The sequence below is a fragment of the Vigna umbellata genome, chromosome 10 (genome assembly GCF_029865625.1).
Source record: "Vigna umbellata cultivar VRB3 chromosome 10, Vumbellata_1.0, whole genome shotgun sequence".
NCBI lineage: Eukaryota > Viridiplantae > Streptophyta > Magnoliopsida > Fabales > Fabaceae > Vigna > Vigna umbellata.
The window spans coordinates 21,051,031-21,070,401 of NC_142174.1; the positions used below are offsets into that span (position 1 = coordinate 21,051,031).

Consider the following 19,371-nt stretch of genomic DNA (forward strand, 5'->3'; position numbering starts at 1 on the left):
CGTTTACTCCCTATGCCCACAATTTCTCGTTTCCCTTTTTTTTTCATTATTGCAAATATCTCAAATAAATGACACTGACAGAGTCAATTTACACCTTTTCTTAATTTTTACATTTCTTTTACTTGATTCTCTATTAAATATTTGTTAAAAGATAATTTATTAATTCAATACGGTTGATAAACTTATATAACTATTGTCAAATTTGTTGATATAAAGACCGTGAAATCTAGAGAAAGTGGAGGAAGACAAGTGGATGCAGCTGGGAGGATCGATCGATTTTAACAGTAGTATATAAACGAAAGTTTTAAAATTTAGTGTCACTCTCTGCATGCAACTCTTCTCTCCAAACTTCTGAGTTTTATTTTCTCCTCCTTCTCTCTACAAATTCTATCTAGATTTCCACTTATTCAAGTCGTGTTGTTCTTTCAATAGCTCAAATATGAGTATCTCTGCAGTTTGGAGCTGCTGAATCTTCTCTCAGTTACTGGTTTAATCACTAGTAAGTGGTTTCTCTTGTCCTTGGTGTTTTCTGCACGTTTTAGTTGCATGCAAGTTGTGTTCTGCTTGCATGTGTCCTTCTTCACCTCCTCTGAGTCTAATTCTTAGTTCTGGTTCGGTGGATGGTGTTTTCTCACCAATCCAAAGATTTGTAGGTTGTGTTTGTGCTTGTGGGATAGCCAATTCAGTGAAGGTTTTCCTTTGGTCCAGCTATTTTAAGGAAAAGGGAGCTAAATAATTTAACTTGTATTTTTATAGGTTGAAATGAATTGTATGATTGATTTAAATGCATGTTGAATTTCTATTTTCAATTGAATGTGAGGAATGAACTTTGTGAACTGGATTTGGAGAGTATTATACAGAAAAAGTGTTCGGTCAGTGTCAATTTGAGAAAGTGAGAGGGTGAAAATGAGAGTTTGAGGTTGGGAGTGATTTTTGACAGTGAGGTGAGTTTGAACAAGTGCATTGTGACTTGTTAGAATCATTAAGTTGGCCAAAAATGTATAAAAGTGGTAAAATCTGATTTTGGGTTCTTGAGTTGAGTTTTATGCAGATTTTTGGGTGGGTTTTGGTGTGACATTTTGTGAAGGAAGGTTAGAGATGTTGAGGCACCCTTAGATAGGTTTGAAGTGGTGTAGGAATCATGTTTGGAGGATTAGAAGTTGGGAAAAATATTTGGTTTTGGGTAAATTCTGGTGTTCTTCGTAATTCTGCAGAATTTTGGCAGAATTATGTAGAACGCGGAGTGTGCACAGTTGATCGTTCGGTCTTGGTCAAGTGCTCGGTCATATACTAGCAATTATGCTAGAGTTAGCGTTCAGTCTTGGTCAAGCGCTCAGTCTTATAGTAGCAGTTATGCTAGTGTTAGCGTTCGGTCTTATACTAGCATTTATGTTAGTGTTAGCGCTCAGTCTTATAGTAGCAGTTATGCTAGTGTTAGCGTTCGGTCGTATACTAGTAGTTATGCTAGTATTCGCGCTTGGTCTTATACTAGCAGTTATGCTAGTGTTAGCGCTCGATCTTATAATAGCATTTATGTTAGTGTTAGCGCTCGGTCTTATGCTAGCAGTTATGCTAGTGTCAGTGCTCGGTCTTATACTAGCAGTTATGCTAGTGTTAGCTCTCGGTCTTATACTAGCATTCGATTTAGTCTTGGTATTCAACCTAGTTTTAGTACTCAACTTTAATATAGTGTTAAATTTTCCCTAATAGTCGGCCTTCGCTAGTGTTCGGTCAATTGTTAGGTCTTGTTTGTTATAGACTGTTCGGTCCTGTCCTGGTTCGATCTCCAAAGTTCACAGGGTTTTCAGTCTTATGAGTGAGTATATGATTGGTGAATGACATGCTATGTTAATTGGTGAGGATTTATGTTTTCAAGTAATGTGAAAGAGAATTCCAAGGAGGAATGTCTCGTGGATGGTATTTGAATTGTAAAGTATGAATGTGGGTATCGTGTTAAGCTGACATTTATCCTGATATTTTGTGATTACTCATTCTTAAGTAGAGAGGAGTAACTCATGTGTGAGAATGGCAGGAGGTCCTTTAACCTCAGGGTATGAAGGTAATCTTCACTGGACTAACCTTGTGGGATAGCTTGATAGGGGTCTTGTTGTTTCATCACCACAAGTGCATAAATGCCTGTAGGTACACATTCATACAATCCGGATGGTCAAGCCAGGTGTTCGATCTATGCATGAATTATGGTGTTCGGTCTATGCATGAATTATGGTGTTCGGTCTATGCATGAGTATAGTGTTCGGTCATAACTACCTGAGTGTTTGGTTTGTATATGCTTGCTTGTATTCGATTTTGGTATGTTGTAGTGTTCGGTTTTGCATTGTTTGGACTTGTTTGAAATGTATGTATGTGTATACAATTAAATTACATTAGCTTACCATTATTTCCTGTTTTTGTCCATGTTTCCTGTTCGATTCTTCTTTTGCAATGACCATCCTATGGGTGTGAGCAGTTGGAGAGGAGTTCTCGGTGGAGCAGTCCTTGGAAGGAGAGGACCCCTCGGCTTAGTAAAAAATCGCTCGGTCTTGTGAATAATTTTGTAATAGGAATTGATTTAGTGAACTTTTAATATTTTAGGTATTTTAAGATAACTGTAACTTAACTCTAATTTTCGAAAAAAAAAACTGTTCTATCTTATTATTAAAGTAATGACTCTTTTATATAATTTTCATGCTATATTTTTGGAATGTTACGGTTGAAGTTTTTACTTTTTATGTTTTAACCAAGTTTCATTTCTCTTCTATGTATACAAATTATAAGCTATTTTAAGAGTTATTTTTCGAACACGATTTAGGAGCTTTTAACGAGATATGTTATAAATTTAAGTACTTTTAAAAAATATGATTAAATTATAAACATAGTAATATATCATCATATAAGTTATTTAATTTAATTCTAAAATACAATTTTACCATTTAAAAATATTTATTTATTATTAATCTCAAATATAATATAATTTATCTATTACTCCAAAGTATGTATCTCCTTAATATAAAAATTAGAGAAATTGCAAGTTATTTAACGAAAATATTTTAACATTTTAAAATTTATCTATCATTCAATCTACACTTTAATGTTCAATTTAAAAGAAATATTTATTATATATAACTAATTTTTTTAATAAATGATATTTTTTAAAAAGAGATTATATTATAACTACCAGCAGCTCCTTAAGGAACATTTTTATTTAATCTTTTACAATAAAAAAATAAGAGAAAAAATAAATTTATTTTTCACAAATTAAAATTAGTTTACATAGTTATATGAGTAAACTTGCACATTTTAACTTTCAAATAGACTCAATTTAACTTATAAACAAGCTAATTTTTTCTTCTAATTTATCTCCCCTAAAATAAGGACTTAATGAATAACGTCATAACAATTTATATTTTTAATTAGTAATAATAATTATTATGGTGTTATTATATAGAAATTGATGGAAAGCAATGGTATATTCTTTAACCGGATTATCAATGTCATACTTGAAAAATATATAATTTATTCTCTAGACTTTATTTAAGCACATAAAAAGCTTGTGAGCTACAAATAATAAAAGGAACGGAAAAAATAAAATAAAATAAAAATGTGAAAAACAAAATAGCCGGATTAAACTTGTTTACATCAAAATGAAAAGGTTTGTGTAGAAAACTATATATTATGTCCAAGAAATAATCGTATATAGGGAAAACAATTCAGTTTTTTACAATGAAATAACTAACTAATCTTTTGTGTTTTTATTAATTAAAAAATATTGTTCAGGTATGATTTAAATTTTATAAAGAAAGCAAATTTAATTGTAATTAAAAATGTAACTTCTTATATTGTATTTGATAATTTATTACACAAGCTTTCTCTGAACATATAGTCTGAAATAAACAACTAAAAAAATTTGTGGTATATTTTTTCGGAAATAAGCAGTAGAATTTTATTTCAATTGTGTTATTTTTATATTCAAAGTGAGAATATTTTTGTTGTATATTTTGAGAAATATTGTGTGAACGACATATAACAATCGTATTTTTGCCAAGGACAATTTTGTCAATTTGCTTTTAAAAAAAGTTGGGAATAACTAGTTGTGAAAATGGGCTGGAATAACAAGGGGCCCGTTATTTTACGGGCCTGGCCCGGAACGTTGTCCACTTTCTCGAAAACCCACTCTTCTCACCCTCAACTTTCTTCAACGTCCACTCTCTCTTCACTTTAATTCTCTCCCATTCCAGTTCCAATGGCACCACCAATAACGGACTCGGAACCAGAATCCGAAGCGCTGCGCCTCAAGGCCATGGCGGAGTCCAAGTTCAAAGCCTCCAACAACGCCAAATCCGCTCTCAAATACGCGAAGCGTGCGCAGCGTCTGTGCCCGCACCTCGACGGCGTGTCGGAGGCCGTCACTTCACTCACTGTCCTCGCCGCGTCGGACTGGTATAGTGCGCTCGGTGCTGAGCCCTTTGCAAACAGCAGCGTCATTCGGAGACAGTACAAGAAGCTCGCACTGCTCCTCCATCCCGACAAGAACCCCAACGTGGCGTCCGAGGAGGCCTTCAAGCTCGTCGGCGAGGCCTTCCACCTCCTTTCCGACCGGAGTCGCCGCCGAGAGTACGATGCCGAGCTCCGACAGAAGATCAAGGCGGAGAGCGAGACGTTCTGGACCGCCTGCTCCACTTGCAGGCTCCTTCACCAGTTTCAGAGAAAGTATATGGGTCAAGAATTGGTGTGCCCGAGTTGTGAGAAGAGTTTTACGGCTGTGGAAACGGTTCAGAGTGATGGGGATGGTGATGGGGAAGGTAGGGTTAGGAGTATGAGGTTGAAGTTGAAAGAGATAAATAAGAAGGAGAAAATTGGTGTGAGAGGGAAAGTGGATAATGAAGTGGGGGATGAGAAGGAAGGGAAATTGAGGAAGAGAATGCGTTCAGTTGGGGAGGTGTTGGAGAGGTCCAAACCTATTAAAAGGGTTAAAAATGGGGAGGAAATGATGACATTAGCTGAATTTCAGACTGAGGTGAGGAGAAAGTTGCAGGAAAAAAAGTTGAAGGAAAAAGAAAAGGAAAAGGAGGATGATAGAATTGAGAAGAGGAGCAATCGGGTGGAGAGGCGGCGGGCATTGAAAAACTCTGAAGGTTTAGAGGTTGGAGAGGGGAGGGCTTTGAAGAAGAGTGTGAGGCTTGGGATTGAGGAGAATCTTGTGGGTTTATCGAAGAGAAAGGGGTTGAGATCTGCGAGGCATAGGTATTCTGATAAAGGGGGGTTGGAAAACATGGCGGTGGTGGATTCAGATTTTTATGATTTTGACAAAGATAGAGTGGAGAAGAGTTTTAAGAAAGGTCAAGTGTGGGCAGTGTATGACGATGATGATGGAATGCCGAGGAATTATGCCCTGATTGATGAAACTCTTTCACTGAATCCTTTTGAAGTGAGATTAAGTTGGTTGGATGTACAGATCATTGGGGATGGGAGGATAGTTAGTAAGGAGAAAATGGGGTTTCATACACCTTGTGGGAGATTTAAGGTTGCCAGGAAGACTTCGGTGAATTCGGTAAATATATTTTCCCATGTTGTGGATTGTGACCGGGCAGCACGTGAACTTTACAAAATTTACCCCAAGAAAGGCTCAGTATGGGCGCTGCATGGCGAGGGAAGTATTGATGCAGAGGACCGCAAGAGATGCTATGACATTGTTGTATGTCTGACAAGTTACAATGAGGCAAATGGTCTGAGCATGGCGTATCTTGAGAAGGTTGATGGTTACAAGACAGTATTTAGGCGGCAAAAGAGGGGGAGTGGTGCTATTATATTTCTTGGGAAGGATGACATGTGCTTAGTTTCTCATCAAATTCCAGCACGGAAGCTTATTTGTGATGAAACCCCTGAACTGTTGAAAGACTGTTGGGAACTTGATCCCGCATCACTTCCTTCAGATTTACTTACTATTGGTGGCATTGATAATTGAGGTTAGGCAATCTTTTTGGCAACAGACTCTGAATTTTAGAAGACTAGTTGGGAGTTGATTGTTGATGACTTTGAAACTTACTTTTGGGTGGCTTAAATTGATGATGACCTTGGAAACTTTTGTACAACAAAGATAAGTTTATTAGGAAACCTGACTGCTTTGTAAAGCTTGACTTTTTTAAATCTGTATGTAGATTAAAGATATATTCTATTGGATTAACCTGTTTGTCAGTCAGCACTATAAACTTGTTACATGGCATAGTCGAGCTAATGCATTATTCAGCCTCCTCCACTTATTGGGGTAAGTGTTAAGGAAGTGTTCATTTATTAATTTAATACATCTGAAAGAAGTCCATGTTTTACAATATGACAGACTAGTAACATTTAAGTTCTCTGCAGTGTTCAAGAAACATATTTTTTTCTGAAAGAGAATATGACTCAATAAAATTTTGTTCTATAGTCGAACTTCTTATCGATAGTTTGGTCAAATATATGTAAAGGGACTTGATAATTTTCTTTTTTATGTTTTAATTATGCTTTTATTATCACATTTTCTCATTTGCAATCAATCTAAAATCATCTGTTTTGTCTATAACATCTGTAAGATACCAAAACCTTTTAAAAGAAGGTGAGGGCATGTGCACTTTAATTACAGTTTAGAAACCTAGATTGTATCAAATTGTATTCAGATCATGGATGAGTCAGCTATTTTAAATGCTCTATGAAAATATCCATAAGGGTCCAAGGTAAATCTAGCCATTTCAGCTTTATAGTTAGTTACTTCTCTGAGACACAACTGGAGTTGTTCATTTACTATGGTTATCTTCTACCTCGCTTGCTCTGAGGAAGGGTTCCCTCTGCAAGCTTGTTAAAATTATCTCTCTTTCACCACTATACTTAGGGCTTTGTATATCAAGTCAATGCCTGTGGCTGTGGCTAGACTTGATTAAATTGATTATTCAACGAAGAACTAACTGAGATTATTTTTTAAATAGGGCTCTTTCATTATTGAAAGTGTTTAGTTTCACTTGAGTCAAAGTAGCTTAAAATGATTTGTTTCTGTATATAACTATTTAACATTTTACATATTTGTTATAACTATTTAACGTTTTACATATTTGTTAATTGCAAAAGGTCTATGTTTTTTTCCCATACTTAAGAGGTGATGTTTGCAATGGATGTTGTGTGTACAAAGTATTTCAGTTAATGTCCCTTTCAAGCTTAAGGCAGAAAAAGAGGTAGAGTATAATCTAATTGAACTGCAATCCTCTTAATTGTGGTAAATTGAGGTATTATTAGATATTGCTTAAGGAGTTAAGTCATCATGGGTAGCCACTGATTGCATTCTAATCTACATCTGGTCACTTCTGTACTTTGTAATGACTGTTGTATTTGGTTTTATGCACAATCAAATTATATTACCTTTTCATTACCTGCATAGATTATCACTTATGGGTGTTAAATAACTAGCGCGGCTACCAATTCATGTTTGTAAATTTTGGTATTACTAAATCTATTAAATGCTTAAGGCTCCTTAGCTTGTCCTGGAGGAAATGTTGCCTAAACTTTAATCTGTGTATTCTGGGTTCCCGGCCAACAGAACAGTTCTTAAAAATAAGAGTCATTGTTTCTGGAAACATTAACAGTGATTCCTCTAGTCTAGTGTCTATTCTATGCACCATATTTTTTAGTAGTTTTTCATCTTGAGCTTTGGCAGTTATCTTTAAGGTAATTCAGGTATTTGCTTTCCTGTTTATTGTCAGGGATAACAAGCTGGTAGTAAATATGTCATGCATATAGGTGTTACGCCAGTTGGGTTGTCAGACATATATACCATTAGAATGCTCTGTACAGCAATGTAAATTCTGTAACTGCAGGAGTCTTAAATTCATATTTGTCATGTTTCATCAGGCATCTGTGTAGAATGTTTGTTTCTTTGTTAGGACATTACTCGAGTTCAATACAACTGTCTTGTATAAACTCTAAAACTCAGCTCAACTAAAGCAGATATCTTACTATTTAACTCTAAGACAGTAGTTGGCTTTTTAGTGGATCTGTGATTGTTTTTTTGCTTTGCTTGCACATTAATTATTTTCATAGGAAGTATACTGATATAAATTCCAAAACTCGGGCTCATTACTTATTTACACTAATATTGAGGCTCGGTTCTTCAGTTTTAAGCTTGCACAATGTTAACACAAGGGAAAAAATCAACATAGTCTTTTGCTTTGTGCTTTTCTGTCATGACCTTGGCATGTAACATTATATATACGATTTCTTATCCGTAAAGAACATCTTCCGTCAATGCAGTGCATTGAAACACAAGTGTACTAGAAAGGTACTAAGCTTTTTGGAAATGATGTTAGCAGAGAACGTGAAATACATGAGTAACCTTTTTGGTTGGACGGTAGCTTGAGCTTAAGATTTTAAGATCTGTGAAAGGACAGTATCCAATCAAGAGAAATGCTAGCAGCATCCCTTTTAAAACATTTTTTTAAGACATTTATTGTTCATTGAAATTTATAATCATAAAATTCTGCGGGGCTCACCAAATTCTTATTTAATGAACCCCGGCATTAATTTCTAAGATTTATGCATTCCTTGTTTCTTAATCTATATTGCTGCACTATCTGAACTTTTAGTATCAACTTAGTAATTATTCCCTGTTACTTGGGTGTGCTTTGACTGTTCATGCATTGTGTAAAATACAATTGAACATTGTTCTTATACAAAACGTATTTCATGTTTATAGCATATAGCTTGCTGGAAAGTTTTATTTATATTTTATAATTTAAAATTTAACAGCATATAGCTTGCTGGAATTTTTTTTTATATTTTATAATCTAAAAATTTAACTTAAAAATATATTTTATTTAAGATAAAAACTGTGCGTTATTAGAATCCCTGTGGTTTGGGAATGCTATTTGATTAAATTTTATTATCTGTTGAAAGCTGTTGGGCGATAATAAGTTATGTTTCTGTATTAGGTTCCTTATGTTTCTTTGCTTCATGTTGTGGTATTTTGAAGGGAGCACTTTCGTGGTTTTTTCCCTCTACATAGTGGCTAGCAGATCAGAACAAGAAAAATAGAATAAAATTGCAGTTTGCTCATATATAAATACTTTTAGAACAGTTGGTGTTTTATCACTTGGTGGATCTTTTGTATAAAGATTGATCTAATGGTTGACCAATTTTAGGAAAGGAATGCATTATATTTTAGATTATGCAGTGGAGGTGTATTTTCTCTAAGCTTCAATCGAGGTTATTTTAAATTTTTTCTTCTATTTGTTATTTGTATTGCTTATTATCGGGGTTGTTAGAATATGTGATAAAAGATTGTCTTCTATTGTATTTATATGTTGTGTAGACATGGATTTTGTTTTGACATTAACTTATAATTCTCGTTCTAGAGTAGCTTGATATCAAATTAGAGTTGGTAAATTTTTCTATGTATATCTTCATATGATGTTGGCTACCCTTATCATTTATTGTCTTCTTTTTTGTCGATGAACATTCTGGATCATTCAAAAAAGCATCGGCCTACTCAAGGTCGATTGTGGTTGTTTTGGTAAACACTGGATGTCGTGCATCATGTTGAGCAACAACCATACCAATCACCAAAAGTGAATAAACGGTCACAGGCAGCATTTTTTTCGTGCAATATTTTCATAGTATATGTTGAACCTCTTTATTTCCCCTTTAAAAAGTTTCACAAAAAGTTTTCAACTCTTGTTTTTTCTCTTTTTGGACTTCCACGTTACTTCTGAAAATTTTAATGGTAGAAGTGACCTCTCTTGGTTGCATTTGTTGAGTTTAGTTTATTGACCAGGTTTTTTTTCATGATTACTTAGAAAAAGATGATAGGAAAATTCCATTAGACAAAAGATGAATTTTCAACTATGTTTTGTTTTGTAGAACTCTTAATGCATTCAAAACTTGCAACTCTTTTTAGAAAAAGGATGAGAGAAGATTTTGCAAATGATATTGTGATGTTACATAAATTAGTATCTCTTAAACAAAATACAACCAAATCATGTTCCCACCCTTACTGATACGAATCACTGATTTTGTGGACTTCTGACATGGTTGTTAAACGTGACAGGGGAGGTCTTAGCAATAGAAGAGGGTGAAGTACTTGTAATTTCCTTAATGTTTTCATTGTAAAAAGAGAATAAGTGATATTCCAGTGTGCTTTTTTCTTTACTTGGCTTTTCTAACTAGACAACTGTTTTCAAATTTGAAAAGATTGAACCAAAGTTTTCTCATGCATAGTATTGGAAATATTTAAGATGAAAATCTAGCTATGAAACACACCTTTCTATTCCGATCTGATTTGTAAATAGCTTGCGTTTCTCAGATCATGAAAAGTTCAACTTCATGGATACTTGATTTTGGCGCTTTTGATTATATGTATGATAATACTTTTTTGTTTTTTTTTTCCTCTGAAGTTGCTTTCCAAGGACTTGGTTAAGACTCACTTGCAACCTCTTCACAACTAAATTTCGTTCTTTATGTTTCTACTTACCCATTTATACGTAATTAAATTGCTTTGTAACGTTGGATATCAATTCTTTTTAAGAATAGTATGAGTCAATTGATTGCAGAAGGGCATGAATCTAGAATTTATCTTGGAACCAAATTTTCTGTCATATTTTGCATTCTCGTCTCATAAACTCTTTTCGCCTGGTTCATCTACATTTACTAAAATTAAAGAAAATGGTTTCTGACCCTACTAATAAGTCCTAGAGTTATTTTAACTGGGCAATTATGCAATCTTCTTTTTACACAAGTTGTAACCCTTTTTTTCACCATTTATTTTGACATATATGTTTAGTTTGGGTCATTACCTTTGGGTTTTGATAGTTTGTTACATTTATTTATGGATTAAATATATTTTTGATCTCTTTATTAGTGAAATTTGAAATTAGTTTCTTCTTAAAACTTTAGATTAATTTAGTCTCTCACATTTATAATAGCATGACTTTAGTGTTTTGAATCAAATTTTATTAAACTTATTTGAGGTTTTAAATGAATTTTTTTTAATTAATAGTGAAGAGAAAATGTGTCAAACAATATAAGCAACTCATGTTATCCTTGAAACGTCAAATAAACTTAACAAAATTTGGTTAAAAGAACTAAACCCACATATTTCTAAAGTTCAATTATTAAATTTGATCAAAGTTTCGAAAAATAAATTAATTCTAATTTTTATTAAAAATTAAGGAATTAAAAACATATTTAACCATGAACATTTCTTTGTATTTATTTATGAACATTTCTTTATACTTTAATTTATTTAAAAGAAAATGGGTATTAACTTTTGTCTGTGTTTACTTCATTAAGTAATAAAATAAAAAATTGATTAATCAAAATATTAAGGAATGATAGCGTAAATGATTTTTTTCTCCTTTTTGTACTCTTTTTAGCTCACATGTCATCTTACATTAGTTTATATGTTTCCAGAGTTGAAATTGTCCATATATTATTACTAATTATTAATATCCTATATCATCATTGGGATGATGCTATTCCTATGGTTTGCTTCCTCATAAATTGAATGTCCTCTTTCTCTCTTGAAAACCATACATACTTGCTTATTTGTATAGGATCATTTATTTTATGTCTTCTAATGTTACGATGTATGTTTTGTGTACATGTTCTTAGGGTTAGACAATATATTTACTCTTAATGATATTTTCATCTCCGAAAAAGGTATTGATATTATTCTCCAAAAACTAAAAAACACTACATGAAATTACATTTTTTTAAGAAATTTCTTTCTTTCCCTCTTCCCTCTAAGCCGTTAATTTTCTTCAATAAGTTTTGTCTTCTTAGTTGAAACTTTATCCCTCTTCACCTCCACAAAATACACCCCAAGAGATCAATTTAATATTTCATGAAATAACTCTTATTCTTTACGTCTTTCACAATCATATACCAATATCACAATTCATAGGGTTTTTTTGTCAGCAAACAAAAATTAATATATATAACACATATATAGTTTACTGACTTAGCTTTTAGGTATATGTACTTGACCCACCTACACAAGATACAAAACGTTCTTATCAATAAACATTAGATAATATTGGTAAATGTATAAAAAAATTCCTTCCATTGGTATCTTCTTGTCTCTCACCATATTACTCACACTTTCCCTTTACACCCTTTTCATCCAAAGTATCGGTCCTTCTGCAGAAAACCAGGAATAAAACTCTTCAGTGGGCACTAAAATTTGTAAATACAGTTGCCACCCGTGATCGTATGAGTAATCATAACCTCTTTTTTCCTCTAATGTAATAATCCAATCATATCTTAACAATATATTCAGGCCACGCTACATCTTTTAAGACTATTTTTTGAACATTTTTCAACTCAATTAATTTTGTAATTTATCCCATCTTAGTTCATATGGGGCCTCTCACTTGCTCTCTCAACAAAATGACAACCTTAGAGTGCTTCACAAGCTAAATCTATAATGCCCCAATTTTAGGTTTCATATATTTGTTGCAACCATGTTACCCCTTTCCCTTCACAACCTCGTTTTTCTCAAACCATGTTCTTTTTTTCTCTGACTCTTTGTATCCTTAGGGGAGCAGGTTGGCCATTACATCTTGCTTTCTAAGCTTTTCAAACACTTATACCATTAACTTCTCATGCTATTATCTCTACTGCTAACTACTTTATGTTCTTCAATGAGCCTTTCTTAATTACTATAATTTAACTGCCCTAATTAGAATATTTGATTAATTGTTCAGTGAGTTTGAAAGATATCTGTACATAAATAAATACTTGATTGTGAAACTAATCTTCATTGCAACACATTTATATAACTTTTCATCCTTTTTGAAGGATATATAATACAAAATTCAACTCAAATTTCTTTCAACCATCTTCATAAATGATGATGTTGCCTAAGTAGTTTGGTTAATCTAATTATTTTGAATAATGATAAATGACATACTTTTATATTTATTTAATATATAATATAAAGATAAAATAATCATAAAAAAATAAATTTTTTTATTTTAAAAAAAATATATTAAATAAATATAAAAAATTTATCTACTTCAAAGTATTATTTTTCAATTATTATCTTAGTTTTACATGAAAAATTATCAACCAACTTTGTGGATGATTATATTTTGTCAGCAAAAACTAACTATATTTTAGTGAATTTTCTTTCTGGATCATATATTTTTATATTGAATTTGAATAAGATAATGAAATTTAATTCTACTCCAACCAACATTTGATTAGTTTGTGCATTTTCGTTTGCCACTTTTCTTTTGTGTTGGTTAATGATTGAATGGTTGTTCTCCAATCAATTTCATTATCTGAATCTTTCTCTCTCTTTCTAACTTTAGTAACAGAGAAGCTTTTCTGAAACAAGCTGGCATGTTCCATATTCAAATGGATTTGTTATGCCAAATGAATTGTTAATTCTTGTATTAGCCCTAATGTATGCGAATGATTGTTGAGCTGAAAGAATTGTCCATTTTTGTAGGGCTGCCACAAAACTGAATGGAATGTGGGTCCCTTTGTAGCTTGTGTTTAGGATTATACCATCCCATACGAAGGATTTGGTTCTGAATAAAACCTGCGCACAAGAATCCTTTTCGTTTTCTTTCTCAAAAACAACTAAAATAGAATGTCCTTTTGCAAAACCATCATATCATGCACTTTAAATTATAAAATGGCTTAACCATTTATGTCTATTCTTAATCTTTGCTATAGTTTATTGGAATTGAAGTATTAACCGAAAGTATCACATTATATATTAAAAGAAATTAACTCTTAAGATTTTATGTTTAAAATAATGTTAGATCTTTTATATTGAGAACCCATAATAATTATTTTCGATTTATTCCAATATAAAATGTAACTTTAAAATTATGTAAAAAAAAATCAACAAATTAGGCTTTCGTTAATTTTTGTAATTTAAAAAGATATATAAGGATTGAATATAAACATAGACTAAATCAGAAAGCAGAATTTATAGATATTTAAAATATACAGCCAAAAATGTAATGAAGGCAAAGTATAAAAGCTTCCTTTAAAACAGAATCTATCACTATTATGGAGTTGTTTGGCATCTAATAGGGTCATAGTTAATTTCCTTAGTAGTTAAAATGACCTATTGAGTACCTAATTTATTCCATTGAGTTGTTCCTTTGCCTCAGTCAATTTTTGAGGGCCATTTTATTATAAATTTGCTCATTTTTCCTTTTCAAAATGTTGATTTCTTATATGAATGAAATTTGCTTCAATTGTAACACAAAAACATATAAAATAAAAGGTCACATGATTGTAGAAAGCAAAGTCCACCCTTTGTGAAAGTCCATCCATGCATAGCCTAATTAGTGGAGGAACATTAATATGTTTTTACGATTAAAACGTATTTTAATAACTTTTTCCTCTACATTAAAAAGAAATGAAATTTGTCCAGCTTTATAAGTTGTAATAAACTTAAACTAATAAAAAAAATATCATAAAGAGAATATTCTAAAAAAATTATAACGAACTCTTAAATTATATTCCAACTAATATTTTTGCTGACAAACAATTTATAATATTTTCTTTATGACTTATAATATGCTTTTAACATTTATAGGTAATAATTTTTTAAATAAATTTTTCAATATTTAAAACTTTCCCATTATTGTCTAAAAAAATAATTAGTCATTACAGTGATCAATTTATATATCAGTTTATAAACTAAATATTATTAATATTTAAAATAATCTCTATATGAATAAAAAAATTATAATTGAGTAGTAAATTGATATCTGACTAATTTAGACACTAATTCTTTTAGTAGCTAAATTTTGATACATAATGTTAGTGATCAGTTCAGATATTAATTCATACCTGAATTATAAAGACTATTTTAGATACGGATAATCTAATCTAATGAATACAATATTTAATCATCTTAAATTTAGATACCAATAATATAGTATAAAGACTATTTTAGATACGGAGAATCTAATCTAATGAATACAATATTTAATCATCTTAAATTTAGATACCAATAATCTAGTCTATTAAATACAATATTTAATCATCTTATAAAGTTAAGTAGGTATATATTTAATAAAGACTATAATTTGCAATTTCTTATAATATCGTATTTTATAATTGATAGTATATTTAAAATAGTAAGACTTTGATTGTTTTAATAATAAAAGTTTAAAGTGTAAATGAAACAATTATAAACGAGCTCTAGATCTCTCTTCCTTTTCTCTAGAGCTCTCTTCTTTCTCTTTAGATTTTCTAATCGTGCATTCATCTATTTGAAGATTGGACTACATTAGGGTAATTCTTCTGTCAATTTCTCCAATAGAGTAATTTGGTTTTCTACCTCTTTTCTTGGTTTATATGTTCCTTTTGTGCATATGGACTATCTTCGCTCACATGAGCATCTGAGTCTTGTATAACAGTTTTTGTTGATCATTGGACGAGAATACACTCGTTGGACAAAGTTAAAATCAGAGTTATTGATGTCGTGGTCGCTAGGCGAGAGTAATCGTTGGGCGAGGCAAAGTTAGAGAGTTCATTGACTAGACAATTGTTGGGCAATAATAATCTCATTGAGCAAAGTTAAAGTTAAGAGTTATTGAAGTTGTGGTCGCTAGGTGAAACCAAAGTTAGAGAGCTAATTAACTTAGCAATTGTTGGGCGAAAATAATCTCATTAAGCAAAATTAAAGCTAGATGACTACTGACTTTATGGTTGTAGAACAAGAATAATTTCGTTGGACGCAACATAAGTCAGAGAGCTTATTGTGTGTTCTCTTTGTTTATAATGTTCATCTTAATGGTGTGAGAAGATAATGATGTAGCATTTGATCCAATTCAGAAAGATGGTGATGATGTAGTGTAATGTTAGGATGATCTAGTTATGATAAGTTGTCTTTTTGGAAAACCTTTTTACAATTTTGATTAGTGTATTATTATCTTTTTGTATGATAATTTTGTTTAATAGTTATATGTTATTAAAACGAAATGTTACATAATTAATATTATTTAATAAATGTATTTATTCATATATTTATGTATTTTTATAATGTTGTTACTATTATTAAATTGAATGTTAATGTTATAATTCTTAATTTTAGTGTTTTTTTAACAAGATTATATATGTTTATATTCTATGTTGTGACTGTGAAGACATGTATAACATAATTTTAAGCTTAAATGGTTAGGAAGAGAAACACCTTTGAAAATTAATTAGTGTCGATCATCCAAAATTAATAACTAATTGAATGTGTACTAACTGTATATCCAAGTAATCTAGCTTACCACACATACACACGTTCATATATATTCTCTTTATTAATATGTAAAGGCTTATTCTATGTGTTGGTTTCTTTTGAAAGATATAAGTTTTTTCAACTGATTCTAACTTAGATAGCAAGTGATTTTTTTTATTTAATTTATCATCTTTATTTGAAGTTTGCTTTAACATAACGAAAAGTGAAATTCCCATGAACTTGCCAGTGTAAAAGAAAATTCGAAAGTAAAATTGTTGAGGAATTAAGAGATGTTCATATATATTTTCTTTTTGCAGTAAACACTGATATTTTTTATAATGAAATTTGAAATATAAATCTTTCGAACAAATGCAGACTAACAAACAGTGATAGACCACATCTTTCTCTAAGAATAATCTTGTACACTTACTTTTATTAATAAATTTTATAAAATTAACAAAATTGAAACGTTGAATCATAAAATATCACATCTTTTGCATCATGCTTATATAAAGTTAAAATAAAAAAATTTAATTCAACATGTGAATAATTTCATATCATCCTCTAGATTGCTGACGCGAATTTTGAGTATTCGTGTTTGTAATCTTATAGTTAACATTATTTATATTGTACTTTTAATGTTTATAGGAATTAAAGAAAGGCAAATCGATTATGTGTCAATGAATTTATGAAGAAAAAAACATAGTCTACATTGTATCAAAGCAATGATTGAATTGATAAAACTATGAAGAAAAAAACATTTTACGCACTATAAGCGCACAAAGATTAGAGTGTTTAAAAACAAAAGTCTTGAAAATTATAAATATTTAAAAGATATTTTCATTATAATTAAATTTTATTTTTAATTTAATGATGTCTATGTTTATTCTCATTTTCTAACTGTTTTTCTTTCTTTCATCTTTTCTATTATTTTTACTATGTCAATAAGCCAGTATATAAATATCTTTCTATTTCTATTACTTGCATGTACCAATTCCTATTCACGACCATTGTTATTTAAACTACTATTTTATATGCTGTGATTTTTTTTTAATCCTTTTTTACCATTTTCAACTCTTGTAAGATCAAAAACAGTTTCCTATCGTGAAAGCTGAATTTGCCTTTCTGTGAACGAAAGTGAAAGTATCTTTTGAACATAGTTTAGATGATGATTTTCTATATAGAATCACCTTTGCTTGTGATAAGAATACAAAATCAATGCTTGCAATTTTAAAATATATATATAAAGACATATACATCACTAAATTAAAATCAATTTTAATTATAATGAAATATTATTTAAAATTTTTCTATTTTTTAAGATTTTGATTGATTAAAGAAGATATTTAAAAACTTTACTATTATATGAATGGTGCATAGGTTAACAAGATAGAAAAACTATTAATAAGATAAGTTAAGCTTATGTTATCTTATTTCTCTCTGCAGATATTTATTGAAAAAATTGTCTAAATATAACAAATTTATAAATTATTTCTTTCCTTTTATATTATTTATTGAATGGATGCAATAATCAAGTGAATGGGGATAATTACATAGGAAAGTAAAATTTCGTTTTCTGTCTGATTAGTTATAAAATATTCACGAAATTTGTATATGCAACAAAAAATAGTAATAAGTGCAAAAATCTTGTATCAAATCAGCTATTTTCCATAGTAAAAGGTTTGAAAATTAATTATTAGTATTTGTGAAACACCGAAATGCTTGGATTTGATCTATTTATTTAACCAACAAAGGCAAGACGGTTGTGGCCATTCTGTAAATAGTTGTGCCATTTAATACGATGTTAAGATAGATTAAATCAATTTAATTTTAGGATTAATGATTTAACGTTAGCAAAGGCATTTTTTTATAGAAAAACAAGAAAATTATTCTTTTAATAAAACAGATACGCTTTTGAAGTTAGAAATTCCTTCTTCTTTTTTGTGTGTGTATATACATAATTTCATTTGGTAAAAAAAATTCCCTTTAAATGTTGGGTTTATTTCTCTTTTTCATATTGGATTTATTTCATTTAAAGTGAAAAATGTACAAAATGAATGACGTATTTATAAAATTATTTCCTTTCGACCAGCATGTTAAACTGTTTGAATCTACAGAGAGTTTAAAAATTTCACAGCGTTTTAATTTTAAGGGCTACAAATATTTTTTTTTAATTGTAGGAATTGATATATTTTTTTCATTATTTCAAATTTCAGGATATAAATCTAAATAACATTTAAATTATATATTTACTTTTTCCAACGTACAATTATGGCTTAGCTACAATTAAGTAACTGTACTTACGTATTTTATTTTTATTTTTTTCCATTTCCATTACTTTATTTAACCTATTCAATATTTTCTTCCTTATCTCTCTATCTTTATCTTCCAAATACTCAAATTGACGTTAAAAGAGACCGAACCTGTTTTACTAAAAGGCCCCTATCTTTCCATTCCATTACGAGAGGCATATCATATTCACACGCTTCTACAAAGTTCTCGCGTTGGCTTAATCTTTTCAGTAGACGATAATGCCCTCACATTGTCACATTTATTACCAAAAAAATTCCTTATTCTAAACCAGCTCCTCTATTTTTTTTTTCTCGTATACGAAATTTTCAAAGAATTATCTCTTTATATTCTTCAACTTGTTTTTTCTTTGGTGGTGTGATGCTTTTGAAACTGAGCTGGTCAATATATTCATCTCACAAGTCACAAGCTTGGCATATTCTAATAACCCTTTAAAATATTATATGTTTTAAAAAAAAGGAAACAAAAAGAATTAAAAGGTTGAACAAAAAATTCCCACAGTGAAATTGCTTGAATATTTAGCAATCAAATAGAATAAAAACTTTCTTAACCTTGAAAACCAATCATTGACCATTTTGTGGTTTGACCAACACCATGTATGATTAGTTTAGAAAACTTACGAGGAAAGACACATAATCTTAAAATTCAAGCTAGATAAGGCTCTTTGCCACCTTGTAGTACACGTGTGAAGGTCATAAGCCATCACCCTCCACTAAGACTTTTTTTTTTCTTTTCATAGTTGTTATGGGTCGGTTCAATTATTTTGTCATATATAATGCCACCAAAGATGTGAAATGTAACCAACACCATACAATATTAGTGCAAAAATCTAAGGGTTTTCGAGA

The 19,371-nt window shown here is 30.8% G+C and overlaps 1 protein-coding gene across 1 annotated transcript; it reads left to right on the forward strand.

The window, feature by feature from the left end:
* Window positions 1–4,188: 4,188 nt before the first annotated feature.
* Window positions 4,189–6,196, forward strand: LOC124825338 (DNAJ heat shock N-terminal domain-containing protein). The gene has a single exon (XM_088101076.1). It carries the CDS (start codon window positions 4,241–4,243, stop codon window positions 5,960–5,962), a length of 1,722 nt encoding a protein of 573 aa, XP_087957202.1. The 5' UTR covers window positions 4,189–4,240; the 3' UTR covers window positions 5,963–6,196.
* The last annotated feature ends 13,175 nt before the right edge of the window (window positions 6,197–19,371 follow it).

What these genes read in the sequence shown, in the direction of transcription:
- LOC124825338 (XM_088101076.1), top strand. Translation starts at nt 4,241, where the DNA reads ATGGCACCACCAATAACGGACTCGGAACCAGAATCCGAAGCGCTGCGC.